This window comes from Trichoplax adhaerens, genomic scaffold (genome assembly GCF_000150275.1).
Source record: "Trichoplax adhaerens TRIADscaffold_3 genomic scaffold, whole genome shotgun sequence".
Lineage (NCBI taxonomy): Eukaryota > Metazoa > Placozoa > Uniplacotomia > Trichoplacea > Trichoplacidae > Trichoplax > Trichoplax adhaerens.
Window position 1 is genome coordinate 3645686 of NW_002060945.1, and position 22287 is coordinate 3667972.

The following is a 22287-nucleotide window of genomic DNA, read 5'->3' on the forward strand; positions in this document are numbered from 1 at the left end:
CGCAGCCTTTTGTTTCCATTGTTCGTTTTCGCGGCAATCTCTTCATGACCTGCGTAGTACAGTACAACAGCTGTGACTTTGAAAAATGATTGTTTTGGTCAACGCTGAATTGAAGTAGAAAAAAATGAATAACAAATAGCGCACATTTGAAAATAATTTCTTTAGCCAATCTTCCTTTTCAGTCAAAAATGAATAAGAATGATTTATAAATCACTGCATCAACATTATACGTAATATCATGCTGTCCTCTGTACAGTAGTGTATATGATATATACTCGTATCTCTCATCAATTCTGCATTTCATTATAGCAAACATATTGTCCATGTTCCGCTGATACTTGGTCAATCAGCATGGAAATGATCGAAGCCAACACACTGGTGTTATGTACAATAGCGATGCAAAAGTTGGTATACAGTATGTAGTCCGAACTGTCCATCAATTGGTCGCGGTAATGCTGGCCATAATTTCAAAAGTTAAAGTCTACAGTTTACCCTAGCCAATGGATAATTTACAATCGATCATGTATTGTACTTTCTGTACCTTATTGTACCATGAAGAATTCATCAAGCCTTCAAGAGAACATTCTCTGTGTACTGTATAGCACTACGTTCTCTAAACATCAAATGGATCAAAAATACGACATTTTTCACTTAGCCTAGATGCATGGTTTACGTAGAAATTACAAAAAGTCAACAACGAGAAAGAGATCACTCGCAATTATGATTATCTGAGCTGTACAAATTACATCTTTTATTAACTTAATTCTGACAAGAGAATCAATAAGAAAATATTAGGAGCAGTCATTAAGTAATAAAAGATTTTTTCAATTTACACCTCTCTAGCTAGTGATTATGTTTCACTTCCGATTGCGAACGCCTTTTTGCATTGAGTTCGTCATCAAAGAACAGCTCACACATTTTTTCAAGGAATTCCTGCTTTTTCATTGTATCCATTTTATGACTTGCCATTTCATTGTAAACCTGAAGTTTAGAAAAATTTCCAGTCGTATCAGTAAAGTCGAATGTCGCAGCCCGGCCAGCACAAGCAAAACATCTTGTCCAATTCCAATATATACGTCACTGCATGTGACTTAAATTAATTTACAATTTGATTCAATGACACCTAACCTCATTTACAGTTTCCGTTATGGCACCAGTACTTAATAATTGAACACTCTCAATCAAGCTTCAAGAGTAAAAAAAATTAGGGAGTTACTTTCAATCCAATGAATAACAAACAAACGGGATTTCCTTTAATTAATAATTGTAATACTCATTTCTTACATAAGATACAATAAACGTATTAAAATCTATAAAGTGTTACTCACCTTTTCGAATTAATTATCAATTGGTTCGCTGCCTGCAATCGGTATAGCAGCCGATAATATAACTCACATGTAATTTCTCCTATATAGAGAGAGAGAGAAAACCATACGTTATCATTGCAAATGATACATAAATACACTTACAGCATAGTTAATTACTTTTATCCACAACAGCATTATAGCAAATTAACTGTCTATGAGTAAATAGTTATTGTTTTGCACAAATCAAGTAAGGACTTTCAAGCTGTTACCTTTCTCATTGACATCTAGACTTTCATACAGTACCACTGCTTCTGAATAAAAATCTAACTCAAAAAATAGAATGAGTGTATAAATTAGCCTATATACAATAACGTTACACTGTAAAATATCTAGACTACCCTCACCACTTTATAGAAGAAAATTCACAGATTACAAAAATATTGAGGTGTACAGTATAGGTGCTGCATACTATACCTATGAATAAAAGGCTGTCGCGGATACCCCAGTAGAAAACATCAAAGATAACGGAAGACTCATCGTCTACTTCTAGGTGACTTAGTAATTGACGTTGGATAGAACTATTTAAATCCCTGAAAAAGATAATTCAACAGGCTATCAACATTATTTCAATACTATCTATCAATCCAGCCAGTCTAAGAAAGACGTTATTTTAAATATCAATAGCAAATATATCACAAGTATATATTAGTGAAACTTATTCATGGTAAACGAACTTAACAAAAAATATTCGTATACGTTAAATGTAGGTGTTTACAATAAATTTTCAATGGAACATCAAGGTTATGATGATTTTCAATAGATACAGTGATATACATTACCTGGTAATTAAGTTAAGTAATTCGTTATAAATTTTTCCAGTTATACTAGTACCTAGTAAGTTGTTTAAACGAAAAACTACACTTAGGCCCAATATCGATCATATAAATAACAAATATACACAACATTTTCTAGTACTATACAGAAGTACTAATACCAATAGTTCAGATATTACAGTAGTATACTCAATCGATTTACTTCGCAGTAATTACTTACATAAGGCTAATACCGTACTCACTTGAATCGTCGCTAGCTAGTTGTATGAATGTTTTCTTAACATGTCGCAGAAAGGTAGGTCTTGAGTGATGAACAAGCATCAGATTCTGATATGCTGTACTGATATCTGCATTTTCTGTACAAGCATTGCGAAAGCTATAATTGATTGAAAGAAATTGACATAATTTAAGACAAGGGCTTGCGATCGCACATTCAATGATATACCTTCGATGTTTGCGCGCGTTTTATAACTATTCTTCAAGTAGAAAGACGATGCAACTGTACTACGATACATTTACCATATAAATCTCTAAATCGAATAAAGACTTTGTCCTATACATCTATAGTTATAAACTTAGGCTTATAGCCGAAAAAAATGTAATATATGGGGAGTCTACATGCATGGCCAAATTAGCCCTTCTTGGCAGTTTTTGGCAATACTACCATCACTACTACTATAGGCAGGCTCTTCATAAGCGACTATACTAAACATATGTCTCTCATTTAACTAAATTTAACTAATTAAGACAAAGATCAAAACTTTATTGATTACGAATAGCGAGGTAATTTTTAACCAAACTACATCATATATATAATATATATATATAATTATTAACTACATAAGTACATATTATAAATATTCAATTATCTATTTGAAAATTGATGAAAGATGGATATACATGTTCTTAGTATATACTAAATTCACTTATGCAATACAAGCAACATTACAGCTATTGACTAAAATAATCTCGAAATACGTATATCAATTTAACTAGTATTACTCAAGACTGGATAGCGGATACTAATAATTACCGTTGGTGCTCGTTGAATAACTCTATTATAATATTGAAGTTGCATCTATCCTTGTACAAGATAGTAATTAATTCATAATATCAATTCATGTTGTAAGGGGCACGAATGACACTCTATCTAATCTACTACGACTTACAATTGGCTTAAAAAATAAATAGGATCATCAGGTTTATTTTCCAGGACAAGGAGTAGGGCGCTTTGTAAATTACTAGCAACGCCAGCTCGATCTGTAAGATATTAAGTGAAATATACAGTATATAAAATGATCATTGCAGCTAAACTGAAACTAACTGACTGTGCACATTCGTCCTGTAAAAATTGCAATTACTGTATGTGTATAATGCATCCATAATCATACGCGTAGATTTGATAGCACTCACCCAGATATTCATTAAGTCGGACGCGAGGCCTTAGGTATTGATCACCCATGGTTGAAGATAAAACCTATTTCTAGTAATATATTTATATTTTTAAACCAACAATACATGACTCACTACTGCTAGAGTAGTGTAGTCTATACCGCATAAGCTTAGACTATTGAATTATTATAATAATGTATTATTAATTCTATACACTGTTGCAATATTTTGCAATTTGTTTGAGTTACATTTCAGTAGATAATCCTTATTCGCATTGGACGAATTGAATGAAATTAAATTGTTATACAATCTAATAGCGAAATCACATGTAGGACAATCAAGTTTTTAGCATGGAACACACTACAATTCTAAAATATCGAATCATATCGATGCGATTGTAAGTATGTTATGCTGTTGGTACCGGATTCTAACTGTCTATTAACTTCAAATTGGACAATATTCCATGGAATTTTCACGGGTTTAGCTAGTTCTTCTTCTTCTTCTTCTTCTTTATTATTATTATGATTATGAACAAATATCAATATTTATATCCCTTTGAAGTCAATCCAGTATCCAGGCTTACTATAAGTAGGTAATCCTTTTATGCATTCGATGAATTCAACGAAATTGAATAGCTATACTGTATAATAGCCAAATTTATAAGTACTCGTATACAGCATAGCCATTTTTCCTAGCTTGGTTCATCCATCAATCCGAACCTACTGAGTAGGAGCCTGTCAGGAATAGCGAAGAAGACTTGCAGTATCAGCACAGTCAATTATAGTAGTTAGTACTACATGTAATCTACAGTATGATACAGTATAGTACTGTACAGCTCGGATTCGATCACTATACAAGTACTCTAACTGGACACGAGCTTAAAGTATTTTAACTGAACTTGTTGTCTATTTCCCAGTTGATTTGTCAAGAATGCATGCGATCCAGACGTACAGACAACAAGACTACCTCATTGTTGGTACCAGCGCGCTCGGTCCAGCGGGGCGACACCGTTTTACTAGTTACTACGGCCACCGGGGTGATGTCCCAACGTATTATAGCGCTTGGACCTGCTAAACTACCAAGATGGCGCGTTGGACAGCTCCCATGCACTTTCGTCTCTAGTCATTAATCCAACGTGACGGCTTGCAAATCCTTGTATCTACCCAAATTTTCTCAAGCTAACGAATGAATGAATAAACTTGATAATGGAGAGAGGAAGATCAGGAAGAATTGATGGGTAATTTGGTTGTAGAATATGAACTATTCAATTTTTGCAATACTTCTTTATTCACTCTTGAAATATCGATGCTAATCTAGTCAGTAGTCATTAAAAGGGCGATGATAACCGATACCCTACCTCATCAGTACGACTTTTAATATTCACTGTGCTTTTTTATGCTACACCAGAGCGAGTAGATTGTTAGCATGTTAGTAGAGATTATCAATCCTCCTTGTTACCGTAAAGTATTCATTGCATAGGACACATATACTAGGCGTACCAATTAATTGTGCACTTTGTTGTCCTCTACAAGTCGAACTAGTTGTATGACAACGAGTGGAAAACATAGAGGGTATCGCAGGATGTTGCCAATAGTAGATAGTTGAATATACCATAGTAGGATATAATTCCTGTGCAAACTGCGAAATGAAATACGATAAAATGCATCAAGCTACAAAATCTGTCAAAAAGTGAACTCACTTCGTAACCGGTATAGCCATACTCCTCAAAAATCCAATTTCAAGCCGTAAATACCACTACAGAACACACTACTGTATTAGCATAGCCATCATAATATCCGATTCTTTACTCAAGTTATAATCCGTATATATGCTACCTTAATCGATTCAATCTATTCTACATGAAATAAAGAAACTTCTTATCTGATTGTACTCATACTAAACTACAACAGTGAACCAATTCTTTCCTAAAAAGAATATTTTGATGGAGACAAGTATCTTGTAAACAGTAGGAAGTAATTCAGACTCAATCTACCTGGCCAATACAATATTGCCGTACAACATGGACTACACAGTTATTGCTTAAGAACTGTGAAATAACGTAGAAATGAAAGCCTAAAGAAACGTGTGAACCCACTGAAAATGCATCAGCAACTATTACATTTCTTTACTCTTAAAAATCGACTGAAGTTGATTTCTTATTGCTTCTGCTTGCAGTGAACAAAATACTCAACTTTTGTTTATTTCGTTATATTCTGTTAATAGGTATCACGATTCACGCCATCAAGATTCTCATAGGGTAAGTAAGTTAAAGTAAATTTTAGACAGCCTTTTCTATCCTATTAGACAATCTGTACAATATTTGGTATCGTAATGAAACTATCAAATTGTACTGTTACTATACACGTACTACTATCAAGTAAGAGATTGATCAGTCAATCAATCTACCCTCAGCTTAAACATTCTATGATCAATAACAGTTGCTTCAGATGAACTAGACTACACAATATGCTAAAGAAAGTAAAAAGGATATTTGCTATCAATAGTAATTGAAAGAATAATGCGTTACTAGCAAGTCTAGCATAGTATTAGGCCAATCACAATTAATAAAACGATTGATTACACCTAAAAGAAGCTATCTTTAGCAAGGGTGTATCATAGTGAGGAAGGAAAATACCGAACAGTTTAATAACCGCTTGCGATTCATAAATATTACTACTATTATGCTATCGGCTTGCAATTATTGTGAATTCTATCATAAATAAAAACTAGAAAGAAATCGTTCATCTATGTAGCCTTTAAAAGCTACATTCTATTTTAAATTATTTGTCACTAACGTAGACATTTTTATTTCCCTTTTTCCTTATAGATTCGTGGTAATCATTACGCAATTGTGCTTACTTATTGTTTTAGATCAAAATACTATACTGTCACGATAGTATATTAGTTTTTCGACTACGGTAGTGGAAGATAAAATGGATTAAACTATGTATCAGAATGCTGTATGAAGGTCTAGCATACAATTTCTGCAGCCAATATTAGGAATATGACTGATTAACCTGTAATCATTTACTCTACTCATTTATAACAATCTGGACTGCATCTACAAAGCATCTTCTGGTCACTCACCAGTAAACAAACGTGATCGCTCTCCAAGGTACTCGAGTCATCATCATCGCCACCATTCTAGATCTTACCATACTAGTCAACGACATCGAGGTAATTAATGGTACTTAATTCCGGTTAGATAGTTATAAGCTCTTAACTGCTATAAATATTATATCTACTAACAAAAACTTGAAAGACGATAATGTTAACTTGGTTTTTGTATTTTAAATACGAGTACTTGCTAAAATTCTGTATCACTAAACTCGAAAATAATGGAAACATACGATGACTTTTGTCCATTAGACATTGCAAACGAAATAATGCGAAATTTTTATGATATTTACATCAATATTTTTTAATATACCTGTGCACTACTGTATAATACGCAAGAAATAAATACGTTCGAGTTCAGTATACGATTCATTATGTCATCAAACCTTTTATACAACTAATTGGTCTACTTTTACCCTCCACAGAAGCTGATTCTACATCGCAATCCTCGAAATACCATCAAACACAGCATACTGAGTCCAGTAATCGAACATCTAGTACTCATGCCGGCCATTCTTCAGATATAATTGCTTCTCATAGCAAAAAAACAGTAAGAGTAAGTCCTGAATTAGAATTAACCTACTGCTTTTGCTTATATATGTATATATACAATAAAAGATTGCGCCAAGGTTAATTATAGGTGTAACTTCAAAGCAGCAATTATAACACCGAGCTACTGCATTATCAGCTTCTTAACTAATCAATATATACTATCGATATAATAAAGTCTAAAGGAGATTGGTCAGAACATATGAGCTCTTCAGGCAGAAAGTATTACTATAACTGTAAAACAGAAGTATCGAAATGGGAAAAGCCAAAGGACTGGATTGAAGATGACCCAAAGTACTGATTACTAGCAATATATTGTTCTAACAATTGAAACGAATGTCTTGCACTAATATGGTATTTCTGTTTTTCAATTACTTCTATACCACTAATTACTCCAAGATCGAGTCGGTTAAATACTGATTCAGAAAGACGAAAAGGTAGCATTATTATTATCAATATCATCTACGAACATTAAAATCAATAATTTTCTCACATATACAGTACCATATTAAGAAAATTTTCACAGCATTATCGGTAACATTGCCATGTAATATGTTCCAATTTTTTTATCTTCCTCTAAAGACACTTCTAGCCACCATTCTACTGGATTTAATCATACTACATCTAAAAACGGTTCTACTGATCCGCAATTAAGCTCTAGTTCCAAACTCCCTAATACTGACGAGTATCCAGTAAAGAAAAATTACATGAGTGATCATTCAGCGCCAGATTTCAAGTACTGCAATACACATCGTCATATTTCTCTATCCTTTAAATGTTCATTATGGTAAAAATTGGTAGTGAAATATTTATATTGGATCTCCTATCCTTTTATTTCAGCGAACCTCACCATAAACAGAGCACTATCCACGAATTAGTTTCCCCTGAAGAAGATGATGACGGATTTAATACGGAAGTATCAATACAAAATAAGGGTATTACAAAAGATTGATCATACAACATTCCTTGACTAACATAGTAACTTAAAGATTTCTGACAACATTAGATCTCAAAATTCTAATAACTAATATCTACGTTTGTTTTAAACTATTCAAAGAAGATCATGATAGCAGAGCATCGATTCAGTCTCCCTCACAGTCTGTACGTAATTTCTCTCAAATTCTGAAAATATTTAAAGAAATACTCATAGCCCATTCCTTGAAGTAATTAGAATCATTAACTTGATCATTTTTCTTGTTTCTATTATATTTATTTATTGATTATGAAATGAATAATTAGCGACGAAAGTCTCAAGGCATCCTTTTGGAGTCAGGTTTGTATCGAAAAGGCTACATCCTAAACATTAACATGCTCTTTTCAGATGTAATCACATAAATTTTGATATATGATTTTTAAATGTGCTTATGTTTTATTTTCTCAAAGAGCGGACCGGAAACTCTTCCATGAATAGTTCTCCCAAGGACATTAATGCGATAGTTAAAAATTCTTTACGGCTAAAATCGAATTCCTCTAATTTTTCTTTAAAAACCGATACTATAAATCTTCCACCATCGTTAGGAACAAAACAATATAAAACAATAATTACTTCCTTAGAAGTAGATATACCATTAATTAATCACACTATACAACCACCACCGACAACAGTCAATGAAGAATCGAGGCATTCGCGTAATGCTAATCCAGAAGGTGGCATTTACTACAACCAGGTTTAGTTACTATATTCCATATCTGATTTAACAGTTCTATAATTTCCGCTACTGAACTTTTGCTTATTAAATTAGGCTGAACATATTGCAAATGATATGCTTTCCCGGTCATGCAGCGATGCTATTAAATCGAAATTTGAGATCTTTCACGCCAGAACTTATTTAAATATTGCTAGATATAAAGTTGAATGTCATGATCTCAGGTCAGTTCATACTTCGAAAGAAGTATTACTGTTATAGGCTTTGAATTACGCTGTGCTCGACTTAGTTTAAAAATCTAATATCGGCACAATCATGATAACTGTATGAAGTGTTGGACCTATGCAAACAAATTTCTTGCTGTTTACTATTAAAAAGTCACACCTACTTATTTTTTATTTACTATTTTAAAAGACTCCAAGTTTTACTTCGTTCACATACGCAAGATGACCCCACGGTAATAGAATCTTCGAAAGTATAATGGACTGATTGTACAAAGCTATTGTAATTATTTACACATGGCATTGCATTTTCTTAACAATTAACATAAAGCAAACTGCAATACCTTGTTAACAGCAATTATTTTACAAATACATTCGAATTAATTTACTTCCATCGATGTCTCACCTAGGAATCTTTACTACATCAATGATTTACTAATTTTATAAATAATGATATGGATACTATCATTACGTAATAAAAAGGTTTTCTTCATTTTCCAATACGTGCATGTTTTATTTTTTACCTTTATTGAATGTAATTACTTTGCTATAATCAAACCAGATATACTGTACGACTACCGCAGACATCATTTTATGACGTAAAGCATAACTTATACTAATAGATACACAATATCGAATCAAGCCACGAATTCTTAGCTGCAAATTGATAATACTGGTAACCTTCGACAGACTTACATATACCATAAAAGGAGAAACTTAAGTTTACTTCAACAGTATTCCATTAATGATTGTCGTTTACTCGCCTAGATCTATCATTTAATCAGTGTTGATAAGATTACAACCAGGACTAGGACTGAAATCTGATTAACTACTAAATACATAAAGTCATTGTCGGTTTGTTTCACGTGATATACGTATAACTTCTGCCATGAATATCATAAACTTACAACCGGCATCGTAATAATTCAGACAATCTGAAGTAAAACGATATTAATATATACGCTCACCTTTTCTAAAGACGATGTATTTGCATCTACTAAACATAAACTAATTTTGCTGTAGTTTTACTAACTTCATAAGAGTTCAGAAACGACGTACAAAACGTTTATAACGGAATGTACCACCTTAAGTGATCAACGCGGATAATTATCGAGTCAATGCACTTCCTTTTTCTTGATCGTAGTCACTTCATACATAAGTTTGGAGACTAGGGAGTACTCTCGTAAATATCATGATTTTCTTCCCCAAGTCCTCAAGAATGTAGCCGGTGATTACCTTTCAAGCATCATGCATTCAGGCAATCAATACGAGCATAGTTCAACTAATAGTTTGCCTTAGTGGGATTAAGAGATGAATTTTTATTGATATAATATAGCTACATTAATTTCATTCGCTTGCACAAAACCGACCTTGTGTGTTTAATTGCATTCAACTTACCTAATCAACATGCAGATATATTTTTAAATAAATCCATGTAACGTGTAAGATCAGTAATTTAAAAAGCTCTCGAAGGAACGTAAAAAGTACTTCCATGCGAATAACTTAATGTCACAGTAAACTTTCCTCATTAGAACGATATGTATATATACATATATATATATATAATCAACCCGTTTATTTGTAACTTGAAACGCGCTTAGTAAGATAGTGTCCTAAGTTCGCACGAAGCTTACAGTAAACAATAATTACTGGCAAAGTGTTAAAATAAAACTGATAAATTTATTACCCGCGACTTTATTTCAATTGTTTAAAACCACTTAAACACCACCCGTAATACACAGAACTCAGCGAAATCCTGCTATTTTTATCAGGTAGTTATTATTAAGCTTTGGGCACATTACTCCAACTCTAGACGATAGCCCTACTAATACATTCTGTTAAGTAGTTAAATCCATAATGAAGTGTAAAATAATCGCCGTAAAGAAGTTACTGACTATAACTAAAGCATACAAAGTAACTATAATAATTATATTTATCTTACTACGCATGATAAAGATCAAACAAGCAGCCCCGAGGTTAGCAACTGAATCGTGACTATTTCTAGCTCTACAATAAATACACATCATTATGCAAAATTTTAACACGCTTCAATTTAGTTTTAATAAACCCAAGATGTGGGAACCCAAGAACTTTCATTTTGCAAACGCTCGATGATTTCTTTCAACTTTTCGTAAGTTTCATTAGGATCCAGATTCAAAATAGTTTCATCAATGTAAGAGCCGTACATTTGTTCCATGATATCTGATTCCTCTTTCATCTTCTGAAAATCAGCATACTACGAAATACATGTTATAATTCCTATCAGAATCAACAAGACCTAAAATAACTCAAATTTAACAGTCGTATTTTATTTAACTTACTCTCTTCGTAGAATCTTCATGGCGCTTTTCAAGAATTTCAGCCGACGGTGAAGCAATGAAGACGACATAGGCTTTAAAATTACTTGACTTCAAAGCTTTAATTGCCTACAGTGTCAAAAAACGTTCATTTTTATCCTAGTTGCAACTAACAAACTACTGTAGCTTTTCATAATTATATCGAAATCAGCCAATGTTGTTGTATTACCTCAGGTATCAAATCCAAGACTACCATCTTTCCGGAGTTCATGACGTCTTTGACCGTTGATGCTCTAGTTCCGTAGTAATTATTTTGATAACGTCCCCATTCAAGAAATTGGTTGTCCTTTAGCTTACGCCGGAAGTGCTTCTCTGCAACGAAGTGATAATCAACTCCATCTTCTTCTCCCGATTTAGCCGGTCGAGTCGTATCTAATCATTATTTAAGATAAACTATTAAGGAATTGATAGGTAATTATCTGAGATACGCACATTTCTTTACTTACAAGGAATAGCGATACCAAGCCTTTCGGGATCACTTTCTACAAGGCGTGTTTTTATGGTTCTTTTCCCAACTCCCTTAGCTCCTAAAAGTCGTTTATTAATTTAATGAGTCTTAACTACGTAAACACGTAACCAATATTTAATCAACTATTCCCTAACCGAGAAGATATAAACATTTATGAAATCCTGGCTTCACGCGCACAACTTCTTCATACGTCACAACACCATGTCGTTCAAAATCTATAAAAACAATCAGTTCAGACAGTTCGCACTACTATCTGCAAGTAAAAGGAATACGTAAATAACTTACCCATGTTATTTCTAACGACATACATGGTTTCCAACTTTCTGTCGAGTCCAGTTAAACGAGCTAGAAGAGCTACCAAGAAAATCGTACTATATTAAATATAATCTTTGCATCTCCTCTAATTTAAAATACATACAATTTGGGCGCTTAATGGCGCTGCCTGAATGCAAATGTGATTTCCTCCTTTACGAGATAAAAAATAAAATCACTGCCGGTTAACAAGTATGTAACTAAAATTGAAATAACAAGATTACTATACATATGCTATTAACCTTTCCTCAAACATGGGAGATGGGATGATACCAGTTCCTTTTTTCCCGGCAACTCTAGCCTGTGTAACATCGACTGCTATTAACGTTTTACCTAAACTATTTCTAGACAAGATCAATGTAATCATGTACCTGCCACCAGTTCTCGTCATCTAGGTTTACAATTTCCAAGATGTCACCTTTTTCGAACTCTAGTCCAGCATCCTTAGTCGGGATCTGGGGATCTTTTTCAGGATAGTAATTGAAATATGCTTTCAAGTTCGTCTGAAGTTTAGAATTAGCAAAATCAGTTTATTCTTAATACAACGCATAATTAGCTATAAAAAATAATTTACCTCGCAAATATTCATGCTTTCCTTATAAGATGGCGTGATTTTTAGTGTTACACTCCCAACAGCTCTTCGCTATTTTTAGGTATCAAATATACTGATTGTTACCCACGCAGTAGATTCAATGATTACTTCATGACACATGATTGATTATACATACAAGTTTATCTTGCAAGAATTCAGGACTAGTTACAGGCTGTCCATCTACTTCCTCGATACAATCACCAATGTGAAGAAGACCTTGAACATGAATCATGCTGTCATGCAAAATGCGAGCGACATAACAGTGTCCATTGCGACTACTGATGGTAATACCCTGAAACGTAAAAAGTGGCATAATTACCAATTTAATCCGAATACATAATGTGTACGCGAGTATAATGTACAATATACAGACTTAAAACTCTCTTTCGGCTATAGCAGTAGCCTAAACAAATGCAGAGACTATTAAACTCATACCAATGGTTGATCATCAAATTTCTGCAGTACAACAACGCGAACAGCCTCCGTTGTAGCGCTATTGATAGCTGGATCAAATGAATCAGGTTCATTTCTATACTTTCTGTTAGCAATTCTATCTAAAGCTTCAACCAATCTCTGTTGCGAATAAAGAACGTATTATTTTAACACTTAAAACATGTTCCAATCTTGTATTCAATTAATACAACACTTACCCTAAAATGAGGTTGTTTAAGCATGATATTCAATTCATTAGCAGTTTCACTTTCTTCCACATCTGGTTCTAGTTCCGAGAGAACCTAATAAAATACACCGCATACTGTTTGTTACGAATAACCTAGCAATGATAACCTGTTTCTCGGTTTCCCTATCAAATATTACAGCTATTTACATTATCGAATCTGTGCATAAATAAAAATAAATTTCACCTGCTGTAGAGTTTCAGTATTGTTTTTGTAATCCGTTTCTTCTTCTTGAGACTCTACATTATCATAAGCCTGTATTCAGAATCAGATGATGCAGTTAGAACAATTTTTGTATAGAGCCGCCGACGTATAATAATAACAAAAACATACTTTAGTCCGTAACGTTAATTTATAGCTCGCTATATTACGGCAGAGGTTTGATTAGGTGGAAGTAATAAAACCAAAATACATCACAATAACTGGTCTATACAATAATCCTGTGCTTATGATACTAACACATATTTTATAATGCAACAAAACTGTACACTACAAGCTATGCTGTGTTGCATTTGTGAATGGATGTTGTATGATACAGTACAGTAATGCATGCCGTTGTGCATTATTATGGAAAGAAATATTCTCAAATTAAAAGTATCGGGTAGCGGCTGATTACCTTGGCCATAGACCACTAGAAGAATACCCTAGGTTTTCTTCTAGTAGGCCATGCCTTGGCGAAGCAAATACTGTCAAATCTTTAATAAAGATTCACAGTTAGGTAGCAAAAGAAATGCATTTGTACTAAAAGGGTCAATACGCTCCATATTGTTGACTTCTAAATTATATCGAAATATGATGTACTTTAATCTCATAAGACAATAAAATGGCATCTTTTATAGCATTACATTGTCGGTTACATTCAATTACTAATCTTGAAATAGAAGGTTGAAGATAATTAGAAACAAAGACCATCATCGATTCAACCCAGAATAGTACGTAAAAATCCATGAAGTATAAAGTTCAATGAATACATCTCGAATTATATTCATGTCAGCAACTAGGACTGTTTTACTTATTCTCTATACTAATCACAACGACCAACATTAATGTTTAAGCAACACATGCTTACGTAACTACCACGATGAAATTATTTCTTTACAGCAGTAGCTAATAAAATATGATGATGAATTAGGTTTTGGATGTTAGTTCGACGGCATAATCAAATGTGTTAACTGAAATGTAGACTAGTCAGCTAGTCACGTTATCCAGAATAATGCATCATAATACACAGTAAACATTTCGGTCATAGATTAGTTATATTTCAATTTTAAATTGGCCATCTCGCAATGTAATCAATACTACTAGTAATCTTGTAGTCGATAGTATATGAATGTATTTCTGCAGCAGAAACAGTCTCCCATTTAGCATCAAAAATAGTACACTGTATATGACTACACAAACGATAAATAGTCCTAAATTTGTTGATTAATATGTAAAAATATAGCCATCACAGGACAAACTTACCGCCACTAGACTTTGAACGTTCTTCTGTTGCAGGAGTAAGCGCAGCGAAGCAACTTGCTCGTTGTCAGCTAGCTTCTCATCATCTAAGGACTCCAAAACGGTCTTCAGTGCATCTATACCAAAATTATTAACGGATATTTTACAGACTGCATCTACATCTCTACGTACATCTAAAGATTAACCATAGTTGTATTTAGTATAAAACTGTCAAAATACAGTAAATCGAATAACCATCTTTGAGCAGTCTATAGATTTACAGACCAAGCTAAAAAGCAACCTAGCAGCCGCTGTCAGGGACTACTAAAATAGTTGTCCCTGCAACTGTACAGTACCGTACAGTACAGTGCGAGATTTGGTTACAGTACATTGTATTGTAGGCGGCTATACTGTCTTTCAATCATGGCGAGGTTTTCTCGTTTCGAGCACGAGCACAACGTCGATTGGCAAGCTTCCCCAATTCCTTATTACTAGGCGTTATTATGTGCGGTACTGTACAATCAGCGTTCTACACTTTATAGTAATCAGTCGCAGAGATTTTGCATACAATGTCTCAGTTGGCAATTTAGCCAGCAAAGGCAATGGCCAGCGGTTAGTAGAAAAAGTTTTAATTAGAAATCTAAAGTATCTCAAAATTTATTTATAATACAATGCGGTAATACTAGAATTTGTATTCACCTAATAGGATTATTTGCTTTTACAGCGGTTGGTCTACAGTTATCAATTAGTAGGGGAAAAAAATTCGCGTCCTTGGGTTTTTGCTCTCTCTTTTTTTACCGTGCACCGTAGTAGAATAGTAGGACATAATCAGTCCAACAGCAGTGTACCTTGTGCACATTACGTTTAAATTGTGTACGTCGTACTACGAACACAATCGTCGAATTTCAAATTGAATACTCTGTAATTGCTTACAATTTTAAGATCTTTGAAATCTATTTTAGATACAACATAAACCTACATACTGTAAAGCAATTACACCCGTCACAACCATACGTATCAATATGAACGCTTCATTAATCCTAAAGCAAAATGTAGCTTTACGCTATGCAAGTAAGGTACACAACGATGGACACAGCATTCGCCTATCGTGCGCAATTTTATGTAGCCCATAAAGTAACTTTAGAGAAAGATAAGTTGCAGGAAACAGATAATTAATTATTCTTTCTCTTGAACAATCAAGTAAACTTAAGTAAAAATCAAGTTGTGTTCACGCAACAAATACTTTGCAGTTGTCATTGAGTATTTATCCCTTGTCAGCAATCACCGCCCTCCCTACGCAACGCTATACTAGATGCTAATAAAGCTCAATACGCGTAAAGCACAATTCAAATGTTAGAACAATTTTACCTTAAAAAGATTGTAAGATTTTAAATACAAAAAAACTGAAGATTAAACTAGTCAAGACTGCAGTGAAGAAAAAAAATATTTTATACATTACTGTAGCATAGTACAACGTATCTCAGCAAAAGTAATTTGTTTCCGTTAATAGATCACTTGTGAAATTTTAGGCAGCATTTTTTCCTCATTTCCCTTCGCTTTGATTCAGATCACAAAGTGAGAAAAATTAAGAGAGCATTTAGCAAACTCAACTCCGCATCTCCACGCCCTTAAATAACTGGCAGTACGGTAGCGTATTACTGTATTACTAAGCACATTCAATCAGGAAATATTTCGACATGCAGAATCACAAGCTATATAAACTCGTAGTCACGTCTCCACTTACTTTCCTAAAAGCTTACTAATTTGATTTACGATCCAGTATTTTCCACTATAACAACAATGCAAACAAATTTTGGCCACCAGAATTAAAAAACATTTCAAATTTGCGATTAGATTTTAAGTACAGTGCGATACGGTAGAGACAACGTGGACCGTGAGCTGATGAGATAGTTTACATTAATTATGAGCAAAATCATAACAATAATAAATAATTATCGACTATCTATCGAATAAAGAGTCTAAAGTCTTTGTATATCCTATACTCTGTTGTGAAGATTAATATTGGAGATATACAAATTGCTCATTGAGAACATAGTTAATCAATAATGCTCAGTAGATTTGGGATTTATGGTCCGATTAGTTAGACCGATTGTGAATATTTGAACGCGGTTAACGCATACAATACTGTACAGTACATAAATAGCATGAAGTAAAACGGTATTTATAGCCTAGCAGAATGTATCGCTAACGATGACAGGGTTCTATAAAATAAAATAGTATAGTATCAAGACACTTGGATGTGAACTATATAATTATTAACCACCCACAGGTAATGCGGCCCACTTGTGCATAATACATTACTGTAGTACGTTTTAAAGTAGGTCTGGTCATCTCGATTTCTATTATCGAGTGTACTGTACAATATACAGATTAGGTAAACTGTAATAACTAAACCATACTAAAAATTAAATAGTAGGGAAAAGAGGCTATAATCTGCTCACGGATCCTCGATTTATTAGCGAGGCAAAGCTGCGTAAATCGAATTTATAGTACTGAATTAGCGATAAAGCGTAAACGATAAACCTTAAGTGACAGACGGATATATAATCCTGATCATTCGCTTCACGGTTACTGATTATGATCAACACGCTGGAACGAAAATAGTGAGCGAAGCATAAGTTTTAATACTAAGTCACGGTATTATCTAGGAAAGACAATCGAGTGTAAGTATGCCGCACTAAAAGCGAAAACTTTGACTAGTCGTATGGCTCCAAGCGAACATCACAATCACGTAGACTGTACAGTAGCACATCACTTTGTATCCGCGCTATACTGTCATTTACTGAAGTTTTTCCGTTATATTGTGGTATTTGTACTTTAGATTGAATTCTCATATTATAATCTGCAACAATTGCTACTGCTTCTATCTCGAAGTTCAGAATCGGTTACATCGCAGTGATCCTCTACCATATCGATTTTCGGTACTGTCATGCCGTAGACTATAGAGTGCTTCAGCGCTATTTTAACTACAATCTAATACCAGACCGTAAAGAACAAAACCAGTAAATCCGGAAAACTAATCGCTTCATTTGGCGACGATTAAAGTTGCCCCCAAAATTGTGTAACCGTCGGATTAAAATCAAATTGTACTGTATTAGTAGCTTGGAGTCAATGCCTTGTACACTGCTGCAGTGACTGATTTTGTTTCAAATATTTTCAACGTAAAAAAAGTTGGCAAATGTCAAAAGCCACACGTGCGGAACTCATGCACGCAGGCAAAGGTTTCCGTTTGCACCTGGGTAGTTTGATTACAGTTTTTTGGCTGGCTTCATGAACTCGACGATATTGACTGGTCACCGTATACTAAAGTATTATAGCAATCGCTTTAAAACAGCACCCAACTCCAATACGGAACTGTACCGAACTTTTATTACACGTTCCACAATTCACTACAGTCCCACTACCGTACAGTACTGTAGTTCAATATTACTGTACTGTACAGCGTCCAATCCAGTGTAGTGGCGTGCCGTCAACGGAAAATAACGTATTTTAAATGATTCAGTAAGTAGTTTGTAAACTAGAAAGTAGTTGGGGAAAAAAAAAAAGCGTAAATCAACTATTGAAATTGTAGAATAGAGAAAAAAATTGGGAATTTTTTCTGTAACGAAAAGAGCGTGTTAATACACCCAAATGGAATATTGTACTATATTGGCATGCAGATCCCGCTAGGAGGTCGGAGTTGAAAGTTTTGCAACCTTTAACACGACGTAAAACAGCAGCACGGCTTATCGTACTGTACTATGGATAGCATGTGTACACTCGTACTGTCTAGTGTAATGTACAGGACGCACTACTACTGCAACACTAAGTAGACGAAGGCGAACTTCAGACACAAACAATGTATCAACCAGGGGGTTATCGTCCAAAATGGCATTGAAGTTTTAGCTTCAACATTATCCAACAAAATTTTGTAAAACTATCTAAAAATTACCTACTTTAAAAAATATTTTTCCCATTACTAAATAGACTTACCTTGGGCACTCATAGAACAATCTGCGCTTGGCATGTTGACTTGCGAACGCTCGAGGAAAAACACAGTCAAAGTTTGTCAAGTTTACAGGCTAGGATGTACAAACCCTACAACAAGCCAGTAAGTGAAAAGAAATGGTCGAGGAGTAAAATGGATATCTTCAAGACTTTTAGCGTGTGTGCAAATCAAACAACAATAGAAAGGATAGCGTACCGGATTACGTCAATAGTTAAACCTTGATCAATTGGCTAATGTAACTGCCACGTGGTTCTCAACGACCCGCAGTGGATTCGTTGTTTGATAATATAATCACTAAAATGTGCGCGCCTACTATCAGCGATTTGATTGGTTGGATCTCATTCCTGAAGTACTTTTCTTTATCTGGCAGAAATGCCTCGAACCAGTAATGTACTGAACAATCATCCAATAGTGTCACTGTACAGCGGAATATTGTGTACACAAGTACGCGGTCGTATCAGGTCGTGTTCACAGTGTTCATTCACACGTACGGCGTTGGTGCATTGTTTGGCCTACAGTCATCTAGGATACTGAGATCAGCAGTATTGTTCCAATCTGCGTTTTGTACGCTAGTAAAGAAAGGATAGAAAGCGAATAACTGATTCTTACCAACAACTACAGTACTGTACAGTGCAGGATTGTTCCTACGGCGGATGATTCATGCAAAGCGTCACGAATGGCGGCATACTGTACGCTGCATATTTTATCTTTCCTTTATTTGAATACGTACAGTACAGTACAGTACTGCCAACTAATTTGAATACTTTACGACGAACAGTGTGTCAATACGCTACAGTACAGTACAATGTACAGTACTGTACAGTACACTAGTGCTGAATATACTGTAGATCATAACGGTTGACCCGAACCGAACTATCTCAGGTCTACAATACAGTAGTGCTGATACTACAGTACAGTACCTTACAGTATGCAGTACAGTACAGTGTACTGTACAGTACTGTACGGTACGAGGATACGGCATCAACAAACTTCCGTTTCAAGATAGCGGACTTTACAGTAGACCGACGTAACGTTACTATTAATGAAAGAATGAAAGAAATTAAGAAGTTACCGTATGCCGCTGAATCATGTAATAGTTTTATTTGGCGAACTACAGTACCATCATAACATGATTTTCAGACATCAATCTATTTATTTGTTTATTAATGCTATAGAACTTTATTTTCCTTGATGTACCACTAGAGCACTACGGTGCCGGCTGTGCCCGCAAGCACCCGCAATCACGTACAGTACACAGTGCAGTCTAATGTACAGTACAGTACAGTACTACTGGTGTTGATACTGTACTAAGCTCAGCGGTTAATTACTGTAATTAGTAGTAAATTCCAATACTGTCTTTATTGTACTGTACAGGTACTGTACAGGATAGTAGCAACGGTACTAACCGAACCTTTTTCAGGTCAAAACTGTACTGTACAGTACAGTGTTGATAATTAATTAATGAATAAGCTGTCGTAGCTGGATTGTAAAAAAGTGGGTGTCGCGGATACGGCAGAAATGATTTGAGTGCTTTGGCCACTATGTAACATTGATCGAAAAACTAAATATTGCAGGAATCCTACTTCAGCACAAGACCACATAAGCAGCTAAGCCACTAAATCATGATTATATTTGCACTACTATGAATGAAAGTACAGCAGATGCCAGCTAAACATAGCCGAGAACAAAGAACTGCACGAAACTTAGGTTGGGGTATGGCCACAGAATTTTTTTCCAGGGGACGCTCACTTTTCAGAAATTAAAGAACCATACAGTACTGTATACAGTATTACGGTACAGTACAATAAAAAACTGTACTGTACAGTACAGTGCAGACCCACAATCTGATGGTTGATTCTACCGTACTGTACACGGTACCGTCACTCGTTAATAAGAATGACTTTGACGCACAACTGTACAGTACTATACTGTACAGTACAGTGTAACGTGAACAGTACTTTGACCCTACTCGCTAAATCGACTAATTTTACTGAAATTCTTACTGTTGTTCTCGATTTATTTTGCATCTTCATATAACGTTATCCAACTTGTCAACTCGAGTCCATCTACCGATCGTTCAATACTACTTTGGCATTTCGATATTGAATGCAATGAGAAATAGCTAAGACTGCATCCCACGGCGTATCTATATTGTATAGTAAAAACGCCTTAACATTTGTTCTATTTGAAAGACTCGACGACCATATTCACTACCTCATGCTGTTCATGGTACATCAATATGTTTAATTAATGCACAGTATTGAAACAACCTTTACAATAGAGCTATGTAGTACAGACTGTACGGTAGACATTGCATTGAATCTGTAATGGTTAGCGTCTGCGATATAGCGCAGTAGGGTTTGAACACGGTTAGGGGTCCCATTGGATTCTGGAAAATCTCGGGCACATGATCAATGTCCGACGATGATACGCATGCAATGGCTAGAAAAATAAATACGGTACAGTATGAAGATGAATCGGCACTACAGTAGTTAATACAGTATACTGAGAAAATTCTTAGAAGTCACTACTGTGCTATGCAAGTACAGTGCTGACTTGATCACCGTTGGCATAGTTGATGCCTTTACCAGTACAAATACAAGTCAGCATAGTCAAAATTTTAGGCAATCGTATGGAGGCCAACTGTTTTACTGATCAATTGAACTGTAGTGTACTGATCGATAAATGTACCATACTTGTTACCCGGTTGCTCTATCGGACTGACTGGGTATGGTTAGCGTTAAAATGCTAACCAATATAGAACATACATATATTATAATTAGATAATCATAATTTTATAATTAATGCAGTATACAAATTTCTACACTTTCTGGTCCATAAATCATAGTTGCTATTTGAATTTATTTTAGCAACACAATATACTGTGATAATAAAGATATCATTTTCTCTATGCAATCAGTCACGATCAACTTACAGTAGTCGATGCTGATATAGAACAGCGAACTTTAGAGTAAAATTGACGCTTAATTTGGGAGCTAAGCGTAGAACAACTAACCATTAAGTTAATTAAACCATTCCAAATTTGATATCAATCTTACATACATAATTAATTATAATGTTTGTTTCGATCTGTAGAAATAACACAGCCACTTTGATATAAATAAGGAGACGAAATAAATTGTGCTAGACTCCTGAAAATCACATATATTAACAATAATTTTGAATGAATATGAAATATCTCACAAAGTTGCAATTCTATAAAGCAAGTACTTTAGAATTTAACGGCCGTAATCGAAAGATTTAGAAAGGAATATAAATACAGTCAGAAAAAATCAACAATAATCTGAGGCCCTTAAATTCGGAATAATTATATAATTTGCCTACGTGATACAATCGAAGAATTAT

The 22287-nt window shown here is 34.5% G+C and overlaps 3 protein-coding genes across 3 annotated transcripts; 1 reads left to right on the plus strand and 2 right to left on the minus strand.

Moving 5' to 3' along the window:
• Positions 1 to 843: 843 nt before the first annotated feature.
• TRIADDRAFT_54407 (uncharacterized protein) lies at positions 844 to 3602 on the minus strand (the record flags this gene model as incomplete). The annotated part of the gene is made up of 8 exons (XM_002110912.1): positions 844 to 981; positions 1129 to 1186; positions 1329 to 1407; positions 1782 to 1897; positions 2147 to 2198; positions 2383 to 2516; positions 3310 to 3400; positions 3554 to 3602. 8 exons carry the CDS (start codon positions 3600 to 3602, stop codon positions 844 to 846), a joined length of 717 nt encoding a protein of 238 aa, XP_002110948.1.
• Positions 3603 to 4737: 1135 nt separating this feature from the next.
• Positions 4738 to 9325, plus strand: TRIADDRAFT_54408 (uncharacterized protein; the record flags this gene model as incomplete). Its single annotated transcript, XM_002110388.1, has 9 exons — positions 4738 to 4769; positions 5756 to 5793; positions 6602 to 6709; positions 7075 to 7205; positions 7377 to 7492; positions 8039 to 8133; positions 8753 to 8865; positions 8941 to 9068; positions 9259 to 9325. 9 exons carry the CDS (start codon positions 4738 to 4740, stop codon positions 9323 to 9325), a joined length of 828 nt encoding a protein of 275 aa, XP_002110424.1.
• Positions 9326 to 10811: 1486 nt separating this feature from the next.
• On the minus strand, positions 10812 to 18939 carry TRIADDRAFT_63748 (expressed hypothetical protein; the record flags this gene model as incomplete). The annotated part of the gene is made up of 16 exons (XM_002110913.1): positions 10812 to 11301; positions 11387 to 11491; positions 11592 to 11794; positions 11869 to 11949; positions 12026 to 12106; positions 12177 to 12245; positions 12310 to 12356; positions 12446 to 12504; positions 12575 to 12706; positions 12778 to 12846; positions 12932 to 13087; positions 13231 to 13368; positions 13446 to 13529; positions 13659 to 13727; positions 14937 to 15106; positions 18906 to 18939. 16 exons carry the CDS (start codon positions 18937 to 18939, stop codon positions 11125 to 11127), a joined length of 1674 nt encoding a protein of 557 aa, XP_002110949.1. The 3' UTR covers positions 10812 to 11124.
• Positions 18940 to 22287: the final 3348 nt, after the last annotated feature.